The sequence below is a fragment of the Scomber japonicus genome, chromosome 14 (assembly GCF_027409825.1).
Source record: "Scomber japonicus isolate fScoJap1 chromosome 14, fScoJap1.pri, whole genome shotgun sequence".
NCBI lineage: Eukaryota > Metazoa > Chordata > Actinopteri > Scombriformes > Scombridae > Scomber > Scomber japonicus.
In genome coordinates, this window is record NC_070591.1 from 13,780,032 (window position 1) to 13,804,746 (window position 24,715).

At 40.0% G+C, this 24,715-nt stretch overlaps 1 protein-coding gene across 1 annotated transcript in view; it reads left to right on the top strand.

The window, feature by feature from the left end:
• The window catches only part of fmn2a (formin 2a), a 39,565-nt gene extending 14,850 nt beyond the window's left edge, over positions 1 to 24,715 (top strand). The window contains exons 6-17 of the mRNA XM_053333075.1: positions 2,952 to 3,039; positions 6,904 to 6,965; positions 10,596 to 10,687; positions 10,775 to 10,904; positions 11,046 to 11,192; positions 11,867 to 11,926; positions 12,566 to 12,686; positions 14,815 to 14,907; positions 22,111 to 22,162; positions 23,143 to 23,292; positions 24,337 to 24,418; positions 24,689 to 24,715. Coding sequence (XP_053189050.1) covers positions 2,952 to 3,039; positions 6,904 to 6,965; positions 10,596 to 10,687; positions 10,775 to 10,904; positions 11,046 to 11,192; positions 11,867 to 11,926; positions 12,566 to 12,686; positions 14,815 to 14,907; positions 22,111 to 22,162; positions 23,143 to 23,292; positions 24,337 to 24,418; positions 24,689 to 24,715 — 1,104 coding nt within the window. The remainder of the gene's footprint in view (positions 1 to 2,951; positions 3,040 to 6,903; positions 6,966 to 10,595; positions 10,688 to 10,774; positions 10,905 to 11,045; positions 11,193 to 11,866; positions 11,927 to 12,565; positions 12,687 to 14,814; positions 14,908 to 22,110; positions 22,163 to 23,142; positions 23,293 to 24,336; positions 24,419 to 24,688) is intronic.

The following is a 24,715-nucleotide window of genomic DNA, read 5'->3' on the forward strand; positions in this document are numbered from 1 at the left end:
TTGAAGATTTGCAGCTTTTGTTCCATGGCACATGTCAATTCAACAGTGTTTTGAATAGTGTTTGATTTTTGGGGGTCAATGTTTTCCATCCCATGGGAATAAAGATTTATTATAAGCAGGGTAAAGGAGGATATGAATGACAGAAGGGCTGTAACTAATGTTTTAATCAATGATTATTCTGCTGATTTATTTTTTTTATAATAGGAGAAATATGTAACACTGACAACAAGCGTTTAAAATGGGTACTGCAGTTCACATTAAAAATATTGAAGAGCGATGTCTCCCCCCGCCCTTGTTCCCCAGACTATCTCAGTTGACCCAGTTTGGTTGTTGCTTGCTTCAATGGCTGCAGCACACTGTTTGCATGCCAGTGTTTCGTATCTGGCAACCTGGGGGGCATCAACATGATTTCACAGAAATACGTGAAATGATCATGACCTCTTAACACTGTATGACATTGTGGTGGCATGAAATGTGTCAAAATTACATGCCAGCACTACAATCAGGTTGAATGGACAATGGGCAGAATCACACAGGCTGAAACAAAAACAGACGTTCTGCACCAGAATGGAAATTTCAAAAGAGAACATACTGGCTGTGGTATTATAGTTGCTGAAGTCAATACTTCAACTTCTACCTCTGATAATATATCATTTTATGAGTCAGTAAGGTAAATGTATTGACATTGATCTTTTAATCAGTACAAACCCAAAGATATTCAGTTTACAATCTTGACAACTGATGAGCTATAACTTGGATGATGTGTTTGATGTGTAAATAATTAAGTGATCAATTAGTGCAACTACTTATCAAAGTAGTTGCACATTCATTTTCTGTCAATCAACTAATGGGACAGCAGTGATTCAGGAGATGGAGTGGGTTGTCCTCCACCTGCAGAGTTGGTGGATCCTTCCATGGCAGCTCTGTGTGTATGTGTTTGTGAGACTGGTTGAATTAAAGATAATGTATAGAGGCACTATATTAATGCAATCTATTAACCATGGATCTATCATGGTATGATCTAAAAGACCAAAATGTCACTTATTGAGGACCCTCATCTCCGCCTGAGTAATGGTATTATATTCTTTGTCTCTGAATATCAGAGATAGATTTTTATTAATAACTTGAGTACTCACTGTTTCCATACTTTCTTCTCCATTAGATGAGATATATACAGCAATTATATATCCAGATACTAAGATATCTGTTGTAGTTTCATGAAAAGTTAATTAAATGTTAAATTTAATGTGATTTATGGATGACAGTGTTCAAACAGCTATTTATTTAAAAAATATCACTAACTCCAACAAAGATTAAATGACATTTTTTTATTAAAGTTTCTCTTTGTACCACTCAAAACTCAAATGCTCTTTCATTTTCAGGTCTCTTTCAGCTTCTTTCAAGAGAACAAGTTGTACCTCAGGGATTTGTTTCTCACATGTGATTCAGAGCTGTATGAGCTTGATGAAAGTCCACATTGGCCAACCCTGAAATGATAAATGGATCAAACGATCAACATATAATTAATGTGACTTAAAGGATTTCTTTAAATCAAACACTTAGACACATGGTTCTCATGAGACTGTTGAAAAACACTGTATTAGATGAAATTTCCATGGTTGTTTTTGTTGTCCTGAAAGGCTTTTGTTTAAAGTGTTTGTCCCGAAAATAATTTCAATAACTAGAATGGTTCATGAATCCAGCTGTGTTCTGTTCCAAACTAATACTACTGATACAATGCAAGGGGATTTTTATGTTGAATTTATGCAAAAAAACAAAACAAAACAAAAAACCCCAGAACTATCTGTAAAATCAGGTATTTCTCCTAGGAAGTAAACTGAACTCTATCTTAAATTACTATAATCTGCTTGTACATTTGGGTGAATCAAGTCAGCTAATAAAACATGACTAATGACTTATTTTCTTACTGCTATTGAGCAGCTGCCCCGCACTAGCTACCACAGGCTCACAGTAGAAGCCACTGGGCATCATATCTTGAACAGTCTGTCCCCTGAAGCTGTGGTTTAGCCGGGAAAACAGAGACAGTTGGGGCCTGGTGATATAACTTCCTGTGTGTTTGAGAGGTCTGTGGTCTGTGTGATCTGGTTTCGATGGAAGCGTTCTGTCTGGATCACAGTAGGATACGGGTTTCCTGTCCTGTCCCTTCACCACTTTGCTACCCAGCGCACACTTCTGCTTGCTCAGGCGAGTTGTGGTCCGTAATGGCCCCCTTGGATGCTGTTTTTCATGCATAGTAACAACAATGGCTTGATATTCAACGCCTGGCTGTTTGACAAGTGGGAGCTACTATTATTCAGCCAACTTTTGTTAATATTGCATTCTTTGGAGCTGTTTTGATCTTTGGATATAGCAGTTTTGACTACAAGTTATTAGTTTTGATGTATAATTTTTCCCTTTGAAAAATATCCTTATATTGTGCAAGACCATATAGGATAATGTGAACAAAACCACGCAGACTCTCAGTATGTTTAATCAGTGGCAGGACCTTAATCCATGTGATCATGCTGCTTTTAGAAAATAAGCCTCTTGTTGCCTAAGTGATCTGTTCATTTTTTTAATTGCATGACTGAAAGATGATAGATTCGAGATAGATTCAAGAATTCAAGAAAAGGAAAAAAATGTTTATCATCATCAGCCAGGCAGCATTGTAATTTTCCTAATGTTTGTGGTTAAACAGATGTAAGTTTTCCTCCCATAGAGTGAAAGACTAGGGGAGTGATGTTCCTGTCTTTTGTTTCCTGTCAATTATTAAAGGTTATGTCTGGGCGTGTGTGTGTGTGTGTGTGTGTGTGTGTGTGTGTGTGCGCGTGTGCGTGTGCATGCGCGTGAGCATATGCTTATGTGGTTGGGGTACATGGAGTATTAACATCCGTGTTCACTCTACCCTTGTGTATCCTTAATGCTCACATCTCTGTCTCATCGATGTTTAGGTGGTGAAGCTTTTGAGCAACAAGCGATCGCAGGCTGTGGGTATTCTGATGTCCAGCATCCATCTTGATATGAAGGACATCCAGAATGGTAAGTGTTGAGTTTTGCAGAGACACTGTGACAAATATTGCAGTGAAATGACAGAACACTGTAGTGTGTCTGCACACTTCATATATAACTTGGCCTCCATAAGGGTAGGCTGATAACATTAACAGCACCAATGGTTAGTATTTAGGAAAGTATAGTAGGTATGGTAAGTATAGTAGATTTACCAATAAACAACATATACATTTCATATTTCCAACATCATAAATTCTGAAGCATAAAAGGGTAATATTGTTCTGACATTCAGTGTAACTGTCCAAAAATGACTAAAAACACAAATATCTTAGCCACACTATTGCACTGGATGATGTGTTCTATCATTACCATAAAGTTGGGCACTGTAGTTCATTTTAAACCCAACCACACACATGGTCCTACTGCACACACTACACACCAGAGCACCAAATGCGTAAGTCCACAAATGAGAATATGCCAGAATGAATTCACTATTTATTTGAGTAACCCTTATTAAAACTACAATGCCAGCTTTGTGTATTTGAAACTATAAAACTGTGATCCATGCTTCCAGATTTTTGTCATTCTCTTGTAATATGGATAGATTTTTGGTTAAGAGCCATGGACAGTGTAAGGAACAGTTGGAAAGTATTAAGAAACAGACACTTACAGTGTTGGTCCTTTCGTGGGATTTGTTGACAATAAAAGAAAAGTAAATATCTTATCCTTTACATTGTTTTCACTTTATTATTGCTTGATCTTCTTTTAGTTGTCCATAAAATACATCCCATGTCAAATGCAACACATGTGCTTTCTGTGAGTGTACTCAAAAAGAATCTTCATACTAAATTTAATTACTAGTTCACCCAGTTATTTCTTATACATTCCTCCTCCCCTTTTTATAGAGAATAAGTAATCATCTCCAGGTTTGTAGGAAAGCACTAACTTAAAATTAACAACAAACTTTTTTATTAAAAACACACATACACTGAACAATGTATTAAATGCTACTCTGAAGCCAGAACATCTTGTTGAGCAATTTATGTATATATAGAAATCACATGTACTGTACCATCCTTTTTGTAGTGCTGCTATCCTACTTTTTAAAAATACATCTTGTTCTCTGTCTACCAAGAAATGAGTGAGATTGAGTATTCCTAAAGTTGCTGCCAAAGCTTTAAACCCCCCACTTGTAGTTAGCTTTATCACAAGTCATAATGTTGCAAGCCATCTGAAATGCTTTTGCCTTTATGGGTGACTCTCCTCCCCTCTGCTTTTCTTTGCTCTCATTTTGAATAATCTCTCCCCATCTAACATCCACATCATGTTTCTCCACAGCTCTGTCTTTCTCTGATGAGTTGTCACCATCTTGTCTAAACGGCTTTGTTAAAGTGAAGTCATTCAGGAGATGTTGATGGGAACTGACTGTCTTCCTGTTTTAGTTACTCTCTGATTGCTCTCCAGTCTTCCCTCATCCGTGTGTCTAAACACTCTTCCACATCTCCCCATCCTATTCAAAGAAACCTCCCGCAGTATAGCCTCTATTCCAGTCTCAAATCTGTTATCTCAAAGCATGGCAGCTTGGTAAGTAACATCAAAGTTAATATGCACCACAGAGAAATGGCTGGTACATGTTGTATATTTGCAGCAATAATTGTTTACTTCTGTTGGGGTTGTTTTGTCGACAGTATCTTCAAAGCATCTTGTGGACTTAATTTTCACTCTTCTGTGTTTCTGGCCTTAATGTCAGCCTTTGGTGCATCCATCTCAGGTCAGAGTGGGAGGGCAAGTAAGGGCCACTCTCATCAGCACTGTCATTCATCTCCTATGTTAGGACAGTTTTTGCCATGGTACATAATTAAAGCTGATTGGGAACTGAAGTATATCAGGGAGAGTAAGATCAGGGAGAAGATATCGTGATGGTTTGTTGAAGTACTTCTCAATACTCTGTGCTTATTATTCCCCAAAACATTGGGATGCCTACCACCTTGCACAAACAATATAATGACCTGGAATCCCTCAAAGGGCTTTTTTATTTACTTTATCGTGCCTTTTAATTGATTGATTATTAAGCATGAATAATGATAGGCTGGAAATGGTAATTATTTCACACTAAGAACAAAATCCAAAAGACTATTGCTATTGTTTTCCCATCCCTGAAATGATCTCATGTTCCCTTGTGCTGTCAGAGGTTTAAGATGATTAAAGAATCGACGGACAGTTTGTTTACAAAAGAGGGAGATTCATTCATCAAAACTTTGTAATTGTCGCTTTCAGTGTAGTGAATCATTGTTTTAATTCCTCTTAATTCCACGAAGACAGTGACTAAAGCCCTCATCACTTAGATATCGCCGACTTGAAGAAAAACAACTTCTGAATCATTGATTTAGATTGTGTCTGTTTTATGACGGTCCAATTGCTCAGCGAGAAATCAACACATTTTTCCTTTCCTCACAGCTGTTGTTGTTTGTTCTCAGACTTGGCCGACACTCTGCATGTTTCATAGGACACTTCCGTGGGATGTCTGCTTCCTGTGAGGCTTTTGGAGCGCCAGTCACAGTATTAAATGGTGGTTGCCGGCGCCATGCTGGGGTTGAATGTGGTAGTAGGGGTACACCCAGGCAGATGGGTCTGGCTTTTGGTCATAAGAGGTCTGTGTCAGAGCAATGATACGGCTTTCTCCCATGTCTTTTAAAACCCATCTCCAATCAAAGCAGCCAGCCAGACTCTGGTTCAGATTGTAATGAAAACCAAATGGTTACCAGAGAAGAGTGCGAGAAACAGAAAAAGCGAGAGTCAGAGAGAAGGAAGTTATTTCTGTGGTGGCTTTGGAAGAGAAGAGAGTGTGAAGAGGTTACAGAGTGACAGCAGCAGCAAAAGATTAGCAAAGAAGGAGTGGATATGCCAAAGTGGCGCAAGAGTGGAGAAATGGAAAAAGGCTATGGGATTACATAAGGAAACAGAGAGCACATATCAAAGCTAAAAACATGAGACAGAACTGATCAGTACAAAAATCACTTGAGGCTTTTTTCCAGATGCCTCTCCTTTCTCTAATTTAGTTTTTCTCTCATGGCTCGTTCCTTTATTTTAGTTTTTATGTCTATGTCAGTAAAAAGCTTAATAAAAAGTCCAGTCAAGTTCCATGTCGAAGCACAAGATGCAAAGTGATCATTGGGTACTGACTACATTGCTCCATGTTCCCTTATCCCTTCTGACACTAGCTTTTCCCCCTGTACCTCAACAGCAAATCAGCAGATCAAAACAATGTGAGTAATTTGGACACCCATGTCATGGTGAAATACATATATAGGTGTCGAGTGCTTCACTTGGTGATTGTGCGCACAGCAACACCTCAGCCTCAACACCGCAGACCCCCGGGCTCTGTTTGTCTTTAAACATTTACTTTCAAAGGATTAATGCTCGTGGGCGCCAGGTCCTCGCGCCGAGACAAAAAGGCGACACCAGGAATTCAAACACAGAAGTTCAAACACAGATCTTTGTACCTTTGACAGATTTCTAAGACCTCTGTATTTATGTTTTAGTTTGTGGCCCCTTGCATGCTATCGTGATGAGAGCTGATAAATATGTAACTCACAGCATACAGCACATGACACTCTATTTGGGCCGTGCAGAGAGAATTTTGTCCTTGCTTTGTGCAGCCTTCAGCCACAAAACAGCAGGAAACTCAGATATGAGAAGGTGTCCTGTCACTGTTTGTGATAATTGTCGCCACCATTGAAAACTATTATAATCATGAGCTCATGAATTGTAGAGGTCTGCCTGTGCTGGTTTGATTTCTGACTTCTTAAGGGTGTTCCTCACAGGTAGCAGAGAAGTGTCATGACATTCTTTAGTGTTGACATTAACCATGTCATCCTCTCCCTCTGTTCACAGCCGTCCTAAATATGGACAACGCTGTGGTTGATCTGGAAACTCTGCAAGCCCTTTATGAAAATGTGAGTATAACATGTTTCATCACTACATTGGACAGGAGCCATGTCTTTGTGGTTACAACGGTAATAAAAAAATCTTAAAACTTTGCAAATTTTTGACTTTGAAGGGAGAATGATCAAGGCTCATGTTGACAGTGGTTTCAGTAAAGTCAATAGACCAGGGAAAAGACAATATCCCAAACTCAAATACATTTCTCCACTTTCCTGCCAATGCAAAATCATATAAATACACAGTGTTGAACAACAAACCCAGTATAATTACACAAAGTAACACCACTGACAGCTCAGGCTGATCTTGACTGCAGCATTCAGGCTGGGAAACCTTGCAGTCTTGTTTTTTTCTTTTCCTCTGTGGCTTGCAGTAAAACTATTATTTTGGAACAGTTTCCTGGTGACAAAATAAAATGATTTACAGTTAGACATTTCATGCCATATATGAATAACAGGCAATCATTTTATTATAGAATGAAACCTAAGAGGGCTCAACAAGCTGTGATATCAACAAAATAGCAAAAAGTCATTCATCAGCTGTTAGTGTTGTTTTATTTGGCGCTCCATTGAGGGTAAACCACAAAACACCAATGGCTATCCATCAAGAAATACCTCTCCAAGATTATCAAAAGCTGAACTTTTGTATATAGTATAAGTGGGGAAAGAACAACTTTTTAATTAAATTATAGTAAGATGTGTTTATAATGCAAAACAATAAATTTTTTTACTGTCAGTCAGAGATGCCACATCAATGTGATCAGGTTTTTCTATGTGGACTTCTTGTTCCATGTTCCACATGAAAGAATGAACTAAAGGAAGTGTGCATTAAATACCAAAACAAACAGGCCAGCCACAAACTGAGCTAGTATGTGTGCTGTTTGGAGTCATTCCTGTGTAGGTCTGTCTACAGGCCTGGACGAGGACCAACCATTCTACATAGTAAACAAGTTTTTTCCTCACAGTGGATCTGTTTGACTCAACTTTTGTAATGCCCCTGTGCAAAGGAAGTGATAGTTGAGAAACCCCAGCATTTGTATCACACAGCTCCTCTTGAAAGTGCTGGTGCGGTTTAAAAAGAGAGACTGCACTGAGATTCGCCAAGTGAAATGACCACATTGTATCGTATAATATTAACATAAAAAGAATTACGGACCTGTCATCACTACTTCCAGATATGTCTCCATTTTGGCTATGAAGGGCTCCTTGTATACAGTAAATACATATTCATCAACCTTCACTGATAGGAAGTCACCCCCGCCCAGTGTAAACGGTTCAGGACCCATACGAAGTCAGGTCAGTAAATAATAGAACATGAAAACGGGCATGTTTTCCACATTTCAACTGTGATACAGTTTTAAGATGCTGTGAAATTCCTTGAATTGCTTTTTGGCACAACTACACAGGAGAGGCCTAGACCTTTGGCTACGAGAACCATATTAATAATGTTGATCATGGGAATGAGACTGAGGCTTGAGACAAGCTGTAGTTATGAACCAATGTGTCATAACTGAGGATCAAAAGTCTTCTAACCTCTCCACTCACCCTGAGACTTCAAGCCCTTTCTCTCTCCTTCTCCCCCTTATGGCCTTAGGCTATGTTATTGAGTCGAGGAGCCAAATTGTTTCTCTTTTGTATTGCGAGACTCCATCCTGTCTGTGGGTCTCCAGCCCCCTAAACCACAGTTGGCAGCACAGTCAGCCTGTCTTGAGGAATGCGAGGGGCTTCAAATGGTTACACCCTCACTCACTGTGCTAGGAGCTAGATCACACACTGCTCTCCCTCACTCTCTTTTTCTCTCACACACACAAACATGCTCGCAAACAAACATGTGGACCCTTGCAAATATGCACACACTGTATGCACACAGAGACAGAAACGCACACAGGCAGGGACAGAGTCGCTCAGTCTATGAGCTGCGTATTATAGCCACTCAAGTTCTTTGAACAAAAAGCCACTGCCATTAAAGGGGTCACAGTGATAGTGGGACACCACTCCCTCCCCTGTAATATCACAAGCCATTATCTGAGCCCAGACTGGTTGTCTGAAGTTCTGACTCCTTTCAGCTGACGGTAGCTAAATGTCATAGAGGTCAGTTAGAGCCATACACGCTCTTACGAAATTTTACACTACAAATGATCACTCATACTCAGTTTTTCTCATGGCAAGTGCCTTGTGATATCTATGTTTTACGTGTATATTACAAGTTGCAATTTGTCATTTAGAGTCATTTTGGCAGAGCAATGTACAATGAATCTCATAAATGTTGTCTCTGTGAAAATTGATTGACATAAATAGTGATTAAGCCCTGGCTGGCTCTGTTTAGCCCTGTACTAGAAACCTGGCTAATGAATACCACTTGGCTAGCGCTAGAATTCTGGCATCACAAATATCATCCTACTTTCCTTTGCATTTGATATTCCACATGGGACTGCATTTCTCATGCTAACAACCACTGCAACATGCCCTAGCAATTCAAAGATCACACGCTAATGCCTACTTGTCCCCAATTACACCAAACACTGCTGGGCTCTGCTGCTGCCCTTTGAAAAGGATCTGCTTTGTGTTAAATATATTTACACTTGAAAACAATCTCAAGAGAAGGCGAAGGAGAGCTTGCCCTCGTCGACAGAAGGCAGCGGTGTGTAGAATACTAATCGGGCCCTCACTGCGTTTGATGCTGGTGTTTGATGTTTTCCAAGGATCCACGCTGAGGCCAAGCCCCAGAGAGAAAGATCGAGAGAAACAGAGGGAGAGACCAGACTACTCAGACTTTGGGGGTCTATTGGCTCTGGAGGGACTGGGAGAGAGTTTACATTCTCCTCCTGGGGATGGTTTTATTGTTTTGCCCGCCTGCGTCAGAAACATTAACATCTATTGTCTTTGCCTCTTGTGAAACGAAGGGGCATTTCTGGTCTGCCTTTTTTAAACCACCTTGTATAAAGCTGTGGTCCAGAGCCTGACAGCAGGATAATAGTCAGGAATGTAGTCTGGCAACTCTTAAGCATTTCTGAAACTTATACTGTATGTATAGGCTGGTATACAGTTGAGTTAAAGTAGAAAGTTTGAGAGTTATTTTATGCTTGAACTACAGTTTGTCCACATAAAAACTTTGAAAATTAAGCTGACAAAACAAACCCACCTCAAGTTCGATTTAGCTGTTGGTCTTGCTTTTGATAATGTCACATGGTCTTCATCAGCAGATTGGAGTTCACCAAATTGTGGATGTTTTAAATTTTTTTCTGAATGCTTAAAAGTCTTTTTAATTCATGAATGTTGAGGTTCAAAGCTCATTCTTGACACTGGAAACAGAAATTGACAAAACGGCATTACCTCCAGATTGAGATGGCATGATCTTCATGAGCAGGCTGAAGGTTCATCTATCAATGTATCTGCCTCTTGTAGTCGCTTTGCATAACACCAGAGACTATAAGGTCTTATCAATTTATAAAGTACTCTAATACCAATCTTTGGCAAATGTAAATAGTTCCTTATATTGGCCTGGTCAAAATGTGTGCTTTCAACACTTCTGTAAGTTTTGATTTCAGTTTTTTTTAAATCCTGTCAACTTCGAGAACTTCATGTTGTACCTTACTACATACAATACATTTCCACCTTAATTTAACCTGAATTTTCATCTGACAGAGAGCTCAAAATGATGAGATGGACAGCATAAAAAAACACATTAACACAGCCAAAGACAAGGAGGATGCCAAACCACTGGACAAGCCTGAGCAGTAAGAGCCAAAGCTATACAATTTATCATATGAAAGCTGTCTTATTAAATAGATATGTTATGATGACTGATTTTGTCCCTTCATCAGGTTTCTATTCCAGTTATCCCAAATTCCCAACTTCTCTGAACGGGTGTTCTGCATCCTGTTTCAGTCGACTTTCCATGAATGTATAACCTCAATCCTTCGCAAAATAGAAATCCTTCAGAGGGTGTGCAAGGTGAGCCAACAGCCTTTTCTTTTCTCCTACTCAGTCTGTTACCTTGATGTTTTCATCTCATTAGTTTTAATATCTCTACTCTCTGTGTGTGTGTGTGTGTGTGTGTCTGTGTGTGTGTGTGTGTGTGTGTGCGCGCACCAGGCTCTCCAGGGCAGTACATGTGTATTGCAGGTTCTGGGCCTGGTGCTTGCTTTTGGCAACTTCATGAACGGAGGCAATCGTTCTCGAGGGCAGGCCGACGGCTTCACCTTGGACATTCTGCCAAAACTGAAGGACGTTAAGAGCAGTGTGAGTTTGTGTGTTTCAAGAGTGAAAGCAAACATCACTCACTCTACAATAGCAGACACTCAAATTGTATGTTATACAGTTATTCACAAGCAAACAGGAGACTGGAAGTGTTTGTATAAATGAGTTTAAAATAAGCAAAGGAGACAAGCATGTTTGATTAATGTGCACCCACACAAGCACCCTTTTTATGTTGTAATTCACATTGTACTAAAAAATAAGTGGTTTAGGAAAATCATGATTGTAAATGTTGATCTGACTCCATTTTACAGTTGCACCGGGTATTGTTGAGCCGAGAATTTAAGAGTCCAAGAGTTGAAAGGGACCGTCTCTGCTGCCAAACTAGAACCATTGCTGCACAGATTTAGAGAGGCCGTTTTGTTTACTGTTCTTATTCAATATCACATCGGTCTCAGTGTGCCCTTGGCACTACCATATAAGGACGCAGTGGTTTGTGTTTTTGCGGCGGTGGACTAAGTAAGGTATCCATAAAGAACATCAAACTTTCCAACAGCTCCGAGTTATGACAGCCAGTCCAGCACAGTTGTTTTGTTGTATCGCTCTTCCAATGTCATGTCAATGGCCCCGCACAAATTAAAACGTCCTGCTGCAAAATGATTAAATTAATAAATAAAGGGATTTTGGTTTATTTATTTGGATCTTTCTCTTTCTTTCAGGATAACTCGCAGAGTCTTTTGTCCTACATTGTTGCTTACTATCTAAGGCACTTTGATGAGGTATGTTTTGGTTCCTGTTTATTTGAATCACTTTTCTGTTTTAGTCTGATTTGCTTAGAAATCCTTCCAGAGCTCTCTTTCCATCCCCTCTCTTGCCAGAGGATACCATGGCTTATCCTTTATCAAATTATTTATTTTCCCTTTTCTCATTTACGGCAGAAAGAAATCTCTCTCCTTCTCTGGCCCTCTCTCTTCATAATTTTCTTTCTGTCTTTCACTCTTCATCTCCCGCTCTTGCTCTGCTTTGGTCTGGGTTCATTCAAACCTTCAGTCTGTTCATTGGCACAGCATCCAAAGGAGCACTAGTGTAAATAATTAGGTTCTCCAGATGAGATGAACTCAGTAGAGTGCTGCTTGCCAAAATCAACCTGCATGACATGGTTCTAGCACTCATAATGGTCTGATGAAGAGAACTGTGGCGTACTTTCTATTCTGAGCTTAATGGTCATTATCTGCTGTAAATTCAGCCATATCTTCACAGGGATGTTTGGACTGTTGATAAGTATATGCAGGTCAAGACATTTATTTTAATCTTGCATGGTGTGTATAGTATATACTAGAGAGTCCCTTTTAAGTTTGAGGAAGATTGTCTTTGACTTTGTGTGTCTGTGCATGAATGTGTGTGTTGTTCTGTACCAGGATGCTGGCAGAGAGACGTGTGTCTACCCTTTGCCTGAGCCACAGGACCTCTTCCAAGCCTCCCAGATGAAGTTTGACGATTTTCAAAGAGACCTCCGCAAGCTGAAGAAAGACCTCAATGGTATGGTCATCAACCTAAACTCCACAATTTCCCTCTCACTTGAGCACATCCAAAATGTTAAAACTATATATTTACAACAAGATTACCAGGTAGTAAACTTGGCCCTGCCATATCCAGCAAATCATGACCAATGTCATATCATGTTTATAATACCTTTGCATGGAAATGTATGAAGCCATAAATTATGCATTAATCCATGCAAATATCTCCTTGCACAATGGAAAATAATTTTCCAAAACCTGACCAGCTATGGTCATGTTTGGATCATAGAGGCGGGTCAACAGAGAGATAGCATCTGTTTGTCGTACAGACGAGTTAACCAGAAGCAGATGTGACTTGTCAGAAGTAGACTCCTGTTGGACCTGGCGTGCCTTTACTGTCCTCATGAAATAGAGATCAAAATAGAGACGGTGCAAGGTCAGGGAACTTCCACTACTTGTGTGCAATATCAAAGGTTCATCAGCTATTCACTGACCTGGAAGAGGCTCTCTTCAAGCTCAGATTTGCCTCCTTGTAAGCAGCAAACCTCCAAACACAACATTGAGGTTTGAAGACAATTTCAGAATATTTCTGCATGTCTCTGTGGATACGTTGTGTGCTATCATTTTTCCCAAAGGGGTCCTAAATATGGCTACAGGACAGACTAATTTCGTTGATGGCTTTCACTCTTCAACTCTTCATTCATCAGCCAGTTGTGCAATCAGTTCCTGTGGTTAATCTATTACATAACTTTCCATGACTGCACACTTACTTCTGAAATTACTTTTGTCATGAACATATTATTACTATTAGGTTAAAGCTTTTATTATCAAACTGTTTTCAGCACTAACCATCAGCATTCAAAAGAAACAGCTTTTGGTGCCACTATTTAAGAAGGTTTAACAAGGCAAATTTCCATTGATCTATGATTATGATTATGCAATCCCTAAATGATGTCACAGCGCTATAAAACGTCATGTGATGATCATGAAGGGACTTCAGATATTGTATTTTTATCATAAAGTAAACACATGAATTATATAAAATTTCCACATGCAAGGCTGAACATGTTAGGTTGCTCTATTTCGAGACTGCAGGAAAAAAGCATGGCAATTGGATTATGCTTTGACAAGCCAAAATGATTGGCTGAGTGAAAAAACGAGTCTTAATGAAAGAGGCCTTTGGGAAATGCTCACTCTCACTACTCTGTCTCAAGTCACTCAGCACTTAGAACACTTTCCAAAGACTGAAGTGCCTACAGGTGGTAAAAAACGACTGAGTTTTTGTGCAAACATATGTGTGCACACGTGAGAGTCTGTACATGTGTATGTGTGAGGTTGTGCGCTTGCAGCTCGATCGACAATTCCCCAAACCTGGTCTGTTCTCTATCATGTTTTATGTATCTTTGCTGCTAAACCAATCAGGTATCTGATCCGTGTTGCCAAATATTGTTTTTCCTCTGCCATAATGATTCTTTAGGCTGTTCATTATTTGCAATTCATAAAGATGGAGTTGCTCACGGGGGAAATGGACTTGCGTCTGCTCCGACCCCAGTGGCAGTGGCACATGCTTGGCCATACATAAATACATCATCACATGCTATACCTGCAGACCTCTTCATTACCTAGCAAAGCCAGTTGAATGCTCTAACAGACGTGGGCTTTGATGACAGTTCCCAGAGGGGGGTTCCGATAGGTAGGCGGCGCAGAAATGGCCTTGGCTGGCCCGAAGGACATCAGCAAGCAGCACAGTGGAGAGAGCTCACTCTGTACCTTTGTAGGAGGCACCATATGGTCTATGAATTACCATTTGCCCAATCCTGACCTCCCCCTTCCCTTAAGCATCTCATGGCCTTTCCACCTCTAAGGCCTTGAGCGAAGTTTCAGTATCTGTTATGGTTGTAGATAGAGTGTGGTGATAACATTCTCCTGGGATCAGTGCACAGGTCTTCCTTGTTCCTGGGGGTGCCTTATTAGCCATTAAAGGTCATTAAGTCTTTGCCAATACATATTCAGCAAGCAGAAATCAGCAAAGCCCAAACAGGTTGTAGTACACTATAGACTTTCTAATCACAATACAGAAGCCTGATGAGATATTATTGCTCTGAAAGACTTTACACTCTCATGATGATTATCTCCTGTACTTTCAGCATGCTCAGCTGAGACGGAGAAGGTATGCAAGTTGTCCTCTGAAGGGAACCTGCAGCCCTTTAAAGACAAGATGGACACATTTCTCAGCAAAGGTGAGTTTTTAAAAAAAATATCAAATTAACTAAAAATGATGGTTAATAGACTTTCCATAGTCTCCTTAAAGGGTAATGGGGTGTTTACATAAAACACCAACTGACATTTTCACGGTTAGGGTTAGGGTGGTGTGAACGATGTGAGTTACGCAACACAAATATATAAAATATATTTTTTAAATTGAACATATCGTAGAGTGTTGTATGTGGAGGACTGGAGGAACAGAGCTGCTGCTCGCTGACAGGCGGCTGCTCTAGATGTTGCTCTGAACTGGAGCTGTTTAGCAGCAGGAGGGAGACCACAGAGTTTAATTTTTAAAGTTTTGACATTAAAAATTTAGATTCACTCTCACTTCTCAATCTACAGTAGCGAGCTGACCTCCAGTGTCTGTTATATACAATTTAGCCTCTCTTGACTGCTGACTGGAGGGGAAATGTACTTAAATGTAATTGGACATACAGAGAGGAGAGAGGAAAAAGAAGAGAGACTGGAGGGAAATAACAGAAAACCAGAGTTCCTGGTGACTTTCAGTCAGAGGCCATAAGCAGGGCCGGCCCTAAGATTTTGGTGGCCCCAATCAAGATTCTGTTTGTGGCCCCAAAACATTTCAGACACAACCACCAAAACCACCAAATCACACACGCTGCTCATAACTGAATGAACATGAACACACACGCTAGAGATGGAACATGAATTAACAACAACTCTCTGACTTTATTTGAAAATAAAAGTTTATTCAAATGTGTAAAACGGATCTATAGATAGTGCTGGTACTGGATGTTGAGGGGTAGCAGAGTACAAAGAAGGAGCAGTTATGATCTCTGGAGCTGCAGTCACATCATAGGAGGGAGGAGATAACCCTGAAGTCTCTGCGCATGTTCCCTCAGCAGCAGTCATGTCAGCTGACTAGGTAGATGGTCCTGGTGCAGTAGAAGTTGCTCAAAAACTGAAACTATTTGGGGCATTATGGACACACAATATGAGGAATATAATAAGGCCTGTGAGGCTTAATAGTTCTTATAACATCCTTACCCTACTGTGTATCTTAGTTACAATGGTTACCCACTGAGTTTGTTGCTGTGTCATATAATTTGAGCGCCATATAACTACTGCAAAACGACTCGTGTTTCTATAAGCAGAATTTATCCATCTGTCCGGTAACATCTGGACAGTCTGAAGAGCTGCATAATTTAATTATTTCTTCCGTGTTCAAGTTAGCAGCGGAAGTTAGCTACTCAACCGGGAGACATACATTCATCCAGCCAGTTCAAGAAAGAGGAAAGTTCCACGGACTGAAGATAGCTGTATCCCAATTGTGAACTACAGAGATTTATATGGCAGTGAATCAGTATTGTGTAAACTTGTTTGGTAAGGGCTTAAATGTAATGGATTATCATTTATATGTAAAATCCCACACTGCAGTGTGTGAAGAGCTGCCAAAGCATAAAGTCACACTGATCGTGTGGCCCCTTGCAGTTGTGGCCCTAAACAACTGCGTATATTGTTTATGCCACGGGCCGGCCCTGGCCATAAGCTTCTGCACACTACTGTCTCTGCCGGTACAACTGCTGTTTTAACAATATTAAAACTAGAAATATTGAAATGAACAGTCTATAACTAAATAACTACCAAATTTCAAATGAGTCCTGTTAGCAAGTTTAGTTTTAGTTTAGTTCAGTTGTGTAAGCTAGCTGTATTTCTCTGTGAATAGACCCGGTATCTACTTTGCCATGCAAGGGACCTATCACCTATTGATTTGCACTGCGTGTTCTGTAGAAAAAAAAACGTAAACTCTGGCAGCTGGTTTGTGCAACAGATGATTGCGGCTGTGACAGTTTCACAGGATTGCACTACTTTGTCGCTCGGCCCCTTAGATTGTCCATGCTTACCTACCAATGGACTTGCCTCTCATTGAAAATTCATTACTTAGGCACATTAATTTCTCCCCATCTGAAAAGACGTGAATAAACACAAAATGATACTGCGGTTAAAATCAAGTAACGCAAAGCAAAAATGTGCATACTTTTCGTATTTTTCTGCTTCTTTTGAATACACCCCATGACAATAGTAAATTGATCTGACTTCCAAGCATTGCCTATGTAACCAAAGTCTAATTTAACGTATTCCTCTGTGTCTAAGCTCTCAATTGTTGTCTAAATCTATTGAAATCACATCAGTGAGCCACACTGTTGCACTGGTTGGCACCATAGTTTATTTTTAGCCATCCTGCTGTTTGTACTCAGAAATGCACCAAATCCACTGCTGAAAATAGTCCCTAACAAATGCACTATAAACTCCTCTTAGAGTTTGTTCAACTTTACTAGCACAGGTTTTTAGATAATTAATTAGCCTTTGAAAACACAAAGCTTGTGGAATTGTTTTATTTTTTCAAGATTTTTGTACTCAGAAGAAACTAAATGGGCTTGAGGTTAAGCACCACAGACTGGGAAGGGAAGTCTTTGAGAGACCGACTAACAAATTGTTGGTTTGGATCTTCATGGGATTTGTGTGGGATCACAATAAGCATAATGTAGTATATGCCTGCCTTATCCTTTTAAAAATGATGAAACAGATGATGGACAACACTGCTGGTTTGCTCATCTGTGTTTCCCCTCCTGATTCAAAAAGGATTCTGCGCTGGTATACCCTTGGCATGTCTGAGTTGAAAATTCCTCTGTGGTGTGAGAGTATGTGAAGCAGCTCATCAATCAGAATAAGTCTTCTATGTCTGCAGACACATTTCCAAATCTGCTTCATGCTGTTTTCTGGTTAATATACACACGCAAGGGTTCACTCTGTGTCGTTCTCATGGGGACGTCTGTTTATTCCAGAGTGTATTGAATAATTTACTGCTATTGTTTTACGTTTACCTACAGAGGGGTCCAAAAGTCTGAGACCACTTTACCAATAGGAAAGTTGTGCCCAATAGGAAAGTGGTCTCAGACTTTTGGAACCCACTGTGTATGTGTTTTGACAGATTATGGCAGCACTTGGTAGCTGGGCCCCTTTGTCTTGATCTTTACTGTATAAAACAAAATATATCTTATCTGTCATGCAACCTACAAATTGACAGCGGAGAACAGAACTGGATGTCTGAGAGGCTGAAAAACGAACTTATCCCGCACCTGATCCCTTTTACTTAGTAGTCTTATTATATCATATTTGTCCTTGTTCAAAATTTTTCCTCAGTTCCTGTCTTCCTTTATTTTTTCAATCTCTTACTCCTGTCCAGTTCTAATAACAAGGTTTTTTGCTATCAGAGGAATGACAGAGAAGATTATGGCACCCTGCTGCTTTCTTGACCTTCTGTCTCTCTATCACTGTGTGAGGAAATCAAAAAAATCTTCAGTGTGGGGTGTTTACCAAGAGGGCTGTTAAAAAGATGATTATGAATTGACTGTAAATGATGAGCGTTTCCTCTTCCCTTGCCCTTTTTAGCCAAGCTAGCTGGCTGTCGTTAGCCACTGGTTCTTTTGCGCTGAATGCTAATGTGGTCATGTTAGTTAATATGCTCATATCTCTCAGCAGATTACTGTATTTATTGTTTTAGTTCAGAAGTGTTGAATATTACCATTTGCTAATTAGCTGGTATTTGGTCATAAACCACAGCAAATGAAACATTTTACCCGCTGATAGCACTAGATGAAAAGTCAGGCATAAGAATTTTCATGCCAATCCATCTAATAGCTGTCAAGACAACTCAATTAAAACCTCTAATGTGAACCTTGTGGTAGTGCTAGACGAAAGAGTAAGGGGTTCACTAAAGTCATAAGTATACATCATTATCTGGAAACCATGAATCAACAAACTTTTGTGCTAGTCTATCTACTATTATTGTGTATTATTATATTTCACTGGATAAATTAAACCTTCGACCTGCTGGAGGCACTAGAGGAACACTAATAGGATCACCAAAGTCATTCGAATTCATCTTCTCATCTGCAACAAATTCCAAGGCAGTCTGAAGTCGACCAACCAACTGACAGCCCAACACTACTATCCCAAAAGCAATGACGGTAACATACCTAAAAATCTCCTGTAGACATCACAAGAGCAAGCTAAAGTTAAAAAGGAAAAAAATCTTGAGCCGCAGGTTAGAAAGGAGGCCAACATCTACTACTACATTTTGTCCTAGATACTGTTACAAACTGCAAAATCCACTAAAAATGTATCTTTGTCTGTCAGTTCTGTCCACCAAATGTCATACAGTCATGCTTTCATCTTCATAATCTGACATCTACAATATTGGGATATTGTGGTCCACTTCAAAGGTGTAAGACTTGATTTGTTATGCTTGTTTTACCATAACAAGTCAAATGTCATACTTTATGTAGCGTTAGCTTTGACCCTGGCTGTATATTCAGCTGACTGTGACCAATCTTTCTGAAGGACCTGGCTCACAGGCCTCTCTCCAACTGCTTTTGTATTCAAATGAGAGTATAATGTATAGCATATGTTCTTCCGCGGTAATGCTCACTGTCCATTTTAAAGGAAGTCTACAGATGAAAGCTCTCCCATTTCCATCTCTACCTCTCTCTTTTCCCCTCCTTGTACTGTCTCCCCTGTGTTTGAGAGAAATATGGGAGCTCTCTCTTTGATGCAAATGACGAGGTTTTTCCTCAGAGAGCAGAATGTAAGCACCATAACATGGGCATGTGACTCACAAGGCTCCAGACGGGATTCTTGGGGTTCCTCCACTGTGGCGGTGAAAAAAAGAGCAACAGCCAAATGTCTTATTTTTGTTATTTCTGTAATTTCTAAAAAGCCTGGGGTTAAACTGTTTCTGGCTCCACAGTTTAAACCGCCTTTGTTTATTTTCTGACCATGAAACTAACCACAGAATAACAGTGGGAGCGGACTTGTTGGAGCTCTGCTGTTTGGTCTAGCTCGATTTTCCCCGCTCGATCCACAAATTCTCATGCATGCAGGCCTTTGATGGAGTCTCTGTGACTAGCAAGAGAGCACTGGCCATGTGATAATCTGTTTCTGATGGACATGAAGATTAGCAAGATTGATGTTCTCTCTTCCCCATTCCTACCAACTACAACTCTCAGTAAGCTGATATAGTTAAAATAAATATCAAAATAAGATTGTTCACCACATTATGGTAAAATCACAGATAGACATGTTGTTTTTTGTCATATTGAATCATATGGTAATGCTGGTGCACTGACAGAACTGACATCTAAGATCATTATGTAAGATAGAGAAGAACGCAATTAATCATATTGAATCGTCCAACCTCAGGGGAAGGTTTACCAGCGTGTGTCTGAGATCTACTTTTATTGGTATTTGTTATTTGTAGAAATTGTTTAATCACTCACAGCAGATTCTTCCGCTTTAGTAATGAAATAAATGGTATCTTGTAACTCTTTAACTAAAATAACAAAGCACCATCCTTATATAAAGGGAGTTTTCGCACCTGCCATGTTCAGTTCCAGTGGATCAAACTCTAGTGCATTTACCCCCTTGGTGCATTTCATTTGGTGTTTAAAACCGCAATTGCAATCAGGTGCCAATCAAAACAACAAAGAAACAGTTTGTTTGTAGTATGAATGTGATCCAACCTCAATCCAACTGCAGCTAACATTGCATGTTTTGGGCTAAAGCAGAGCTGTGCATTATGCTGGGCTGAGGAAGGGCTTTGTGTTGTAAACATGAATTGAGGGTTGTCCTAGAGCAGCAATGAGATACGTTGCCCCCTTGTCAGCCAAGTGAAAGCAGCATGTCTATGCATAACATGAAACAACACATTGTTTGCAAGATGTTATCTTGAAGTTTTTACACATTTTTATTCACATATTGGGGCTTGGAATATGGCCCAAATGATGGCCTCAACTATACAGAGATGCCAGTTCTGCTGGTCCATTTTTGGAAAGGATCTTGGAGGAAAAACAAATCATAGCTCCACCTGCCAGATATCTGACCAATGAACAGAGTGACAGCTCCCTCGCTGCTTTTGTTGATACATTTTGGTTTGCTTGAAATTTTACCTGTGTGAGACCAAATCGACCCAAAGACAAAATGCAACAAAGAAGCAACTCGTCCACTGATTCAGAACAAAGCAAATTAACTACAGGTTTGAAAATGCCCTTGAATACTTTAAACAAGCCTCATTCATATTACTCATATATTTGTCATCGTTTATTGATGAGCTGTCAGCAGAGAGGGACACGATTGCAGGCTACAGAGTGATTTTAACACCATGGAATGGTTAAGCATAGTGCTGGCCCCAATGGATTTGTCTGAGATCTTCAGATATAGTTCTGGCTTCAATTACACATAGCAACCAGATATTCCCAGAATAATAGCAGAACATATATTTGTGCCAGGAAAGATACTCTGTCCCATCTACTGTCATGTCCATTTTGGAGAGCCATGAGGAGGTTCCACTTTTAGGTCATTTCTGATCATTTGACAGTTTAATGCACCATCTTACAGATAATTGACCTTAAGGGGGTAGAGATGCTGTCTAGGAGGGAATTTAACCTATGACCTTTTCACAGTTATGCAGCAGCAAAATGAAGATTTAGACCAGTGAAAAACCAGCTGGATTGACTCCACTACTACTGTTATATTTGAAAATGGGCTTGAAAATCAGCCCAAGGATCCGAAATTAGATAAGGAGTAAGCTACAGCATTTTCCTGACTTAGGCTGTCACATTTCACTGCTGTTCTCTTATATCATAATTTATAACACAGTCAAAATGATCCTGATGGCCTGCTGAGATAAGCGTTGTGGCCTGCTGCAAATATCGTCTAATGTGTACCATGGTGTCCAACTCCCAGTTTCCTTACCCTCTCGCTGTCTCTTACACACTTCAGCCTCTTATACACCCAATTATGCACACACAAACATGCGTGCACACACACACACAGACACACACACACAAACACACACACAAACATGCACAAGCACATAGTCATCTGTCTCCATTGGAAGTAACTCTGCACAAAGAAGCACTTGTCCTGTGATCTGCCGTGCTCATTTGTCAGTTGTGCAACAGCGAACAATCCAGCACTCAATAACCTGGTGGCACAGCAGTGACCTTGAAGATGTCTGTTGATTTAAGTAATGGTGACAAGTAGAATCCTCTTGTATATACAAGTAGCACTGTAGGTGACACAGGAAATGTTTTAATCCTGTATTTACTCATGCACTGAGAGCTCTTTCCCTTCATTAAAATCTTTTCTCTTTACAGCCAAAACTGAACTGGAAACACAGGAGAAGCAGCTGGCAGATACTCAGAAGATGTAAGCGCTTTCTTCACCTTTAGCTTCTTTACCTACAGTCACTCTTATTCAATTTCATGTTTCTACACTGTCTTTTCTCATGCATTCAAAGCCACGATCCCAGTTGTGATCCCCATTGTGAAATTGAAAGTAAAGGCAACATAGAGTATACAATCCATTACAGTTTGAAGTGATATATTCGCACTGCAGTGAAGAAACATAATCTTGCTGCTTTGTCAATATTTAGGACTCCTGGTTCCTTCAGTTACATGGACGGTGCAGGCCGTCATGCCAGGCCTTCAGTAGACGGGAGGCCCCCTTTGCCGTGTCTGTGTTGTTTATCTAAGCGGAGCGAGAGTAGACAGCCTTGGCTCCAGGCTTCTGTTACTGCTGGCGAGGAATGTGTTCCTATAGCACACTCCAAACAAAGAGACCCCAACCTGTCCACTGTATTGATCCACTGCAAATGGCCACCACATTTAACACTTTAATGTGTCATCCGCTGCCATGCGCGCTCTTTCCTTTTGCTAGATCTGTCTTTAGCTTGTGGTTGTACATCTTTAACCTCTTTCCTCGCTGATGCTTACACACATACTGTACAGTAAGTGTGCGTATATGTACACAGACTTACATGGACACACTGTGGATACACACCAGGGGGAGGGGTGACAAAGCTGAACACTATATGCTACACATAAATTTTATTTTATTTTGTGAAGTTAATCCATCAGGGAAAACAGAATGACTGCGTTGCTTTTGTGCCTGTAATTGCGTTTTGTGTTCATTGTTGTTCCCTGAAATGCACAGTCATCATTGCTTTGTGTTTTTTTATGTTACTCTACTATTAAATCTCTGAAAAAGCATATTATTCCAAGATTAACTTTCATATTTTGCATATTTGCTTAGCACTGCCAGGTTTCACAATAATCGGCGTAGGTTTCTCTAATCTCATGTTGTAATAGTTTGGTCTTGAAGTAATGTTTTTGTTCTCCTTTTCTCAGCTTCTTGGAGTTGAGCGTGTCCTTCTCAGTTAAACCCAAGGCAGGAGAGAAAGAGGTTTCTCCCAACACTTTTTTCTCTGTTTGGCACGAGTTTTCCACAGATTTCAAAGATCATTGGAAGAAGCACAATAAACTGATGTTACAGGCACGGTGAGCATATGATATAAGACCAGTTTCCTTCTTCAGAATGTGATATTATACTGACAGGACTCATGTCCCAATTGTCCTAAAACTAAATCCTGCTGAGACATCAGGGTTTTTTCATTCATTGTATTTGTGGCTTTTGGAAGAGGAGGCCACTTTCTGACCTTTTTAAAATGTCATTACAGATGCACCAGTGTTCCTACATTTAGAATTTTCCCCAAGCGTTAAGTTCCTGAACCATTAATAACTTACAGCACATCTCGTGCTCACTGAAGATCCTATCAGATTCATTCAAATTCATGAAGGGAAAAGAGGTTAAATGACCCAAATCTGTGTCCTCACCCCAGTAATGAAAAGAACGCATGCAGCATCCAGTTAGCTTCCAGTGGTTTGATGAATATAGAGATACTATTGCGTATGTTAACAAAAAGCAAATTGGTCCATTATGCCATATAAAGATCGAATTGTGATATGTGTTTTTAAGAGAAGCAAAATGTTGCAAGCTTTGCTTGTTCAGTAGGAAAGAATGAAAACAAATCTAAAAGCATTAACTCTTTGCCATAGGCAATCATCCCAATTCTTACTCTGCTGGTTTCACTTTTAGACTCCAGTGGAAATGTAGACATTTATCCTTACCTACGTTGTATGGCCATGCAAAGATGCAGAATTGGCACACACAGTAGTGTAATGAGTAGAGGCAAGATGTATGTCTATTGGTGTAAATTGTTGTACTCACTCAATGCCAACATGCTGATCATTTTGTCTTTTGGAAAGCATAAATGAGTAGTGACACTGCTGGCTCTCTCCATGCAGTAGTAAACCAGTGAGTCATTTCAGAGTAGGAGGACTGGCCATTTGACAAACCAAGATCATTGTGTTCAAATTCCACATGACCATAGTCTGGACGGTCTAGGCTGGAATTGTTGTTCTTTCTTGTCTTTCTTTTACATGGTGAAATAGTGAATTTCAGCTGTGTGAATAAGTGTGTCCATCTAATTATTTGCAATTGAGGTGCCGACAGTGAGTGATAGTTATTGTCTTTTTTTCCAGGGTGAAAATGGCTGAGGAATGCTTCAAACAGGCTAGAGAGAAAGCTTCCTACAATGTCAAACCCAAACATGCAACTGGAATAGTACGTCTACTCTTCTTGTCTCATTTATAGTATTGTATGGTCTCTTCTGCACCGTGAAATCTGCTCATCTGTCAATTTTTTAGATATAAAAATTCCTTTAACCTCTACCAGCCCCTTTTTTTCTTTCATGTGTGCAATTTGTCTCTTCACCTAGCAGACTCTGTTACATACAAACACCTCTCAGGGTGTTGAAGATCTCCTGTTGAGTGCTACCACCTGTAACTAATGTAGACTTGTGTGTGTGTGTGTGTGTTTTTTTGTATTCCACAGAAGGCAAAGCTGGGTCAGAAGATCTGA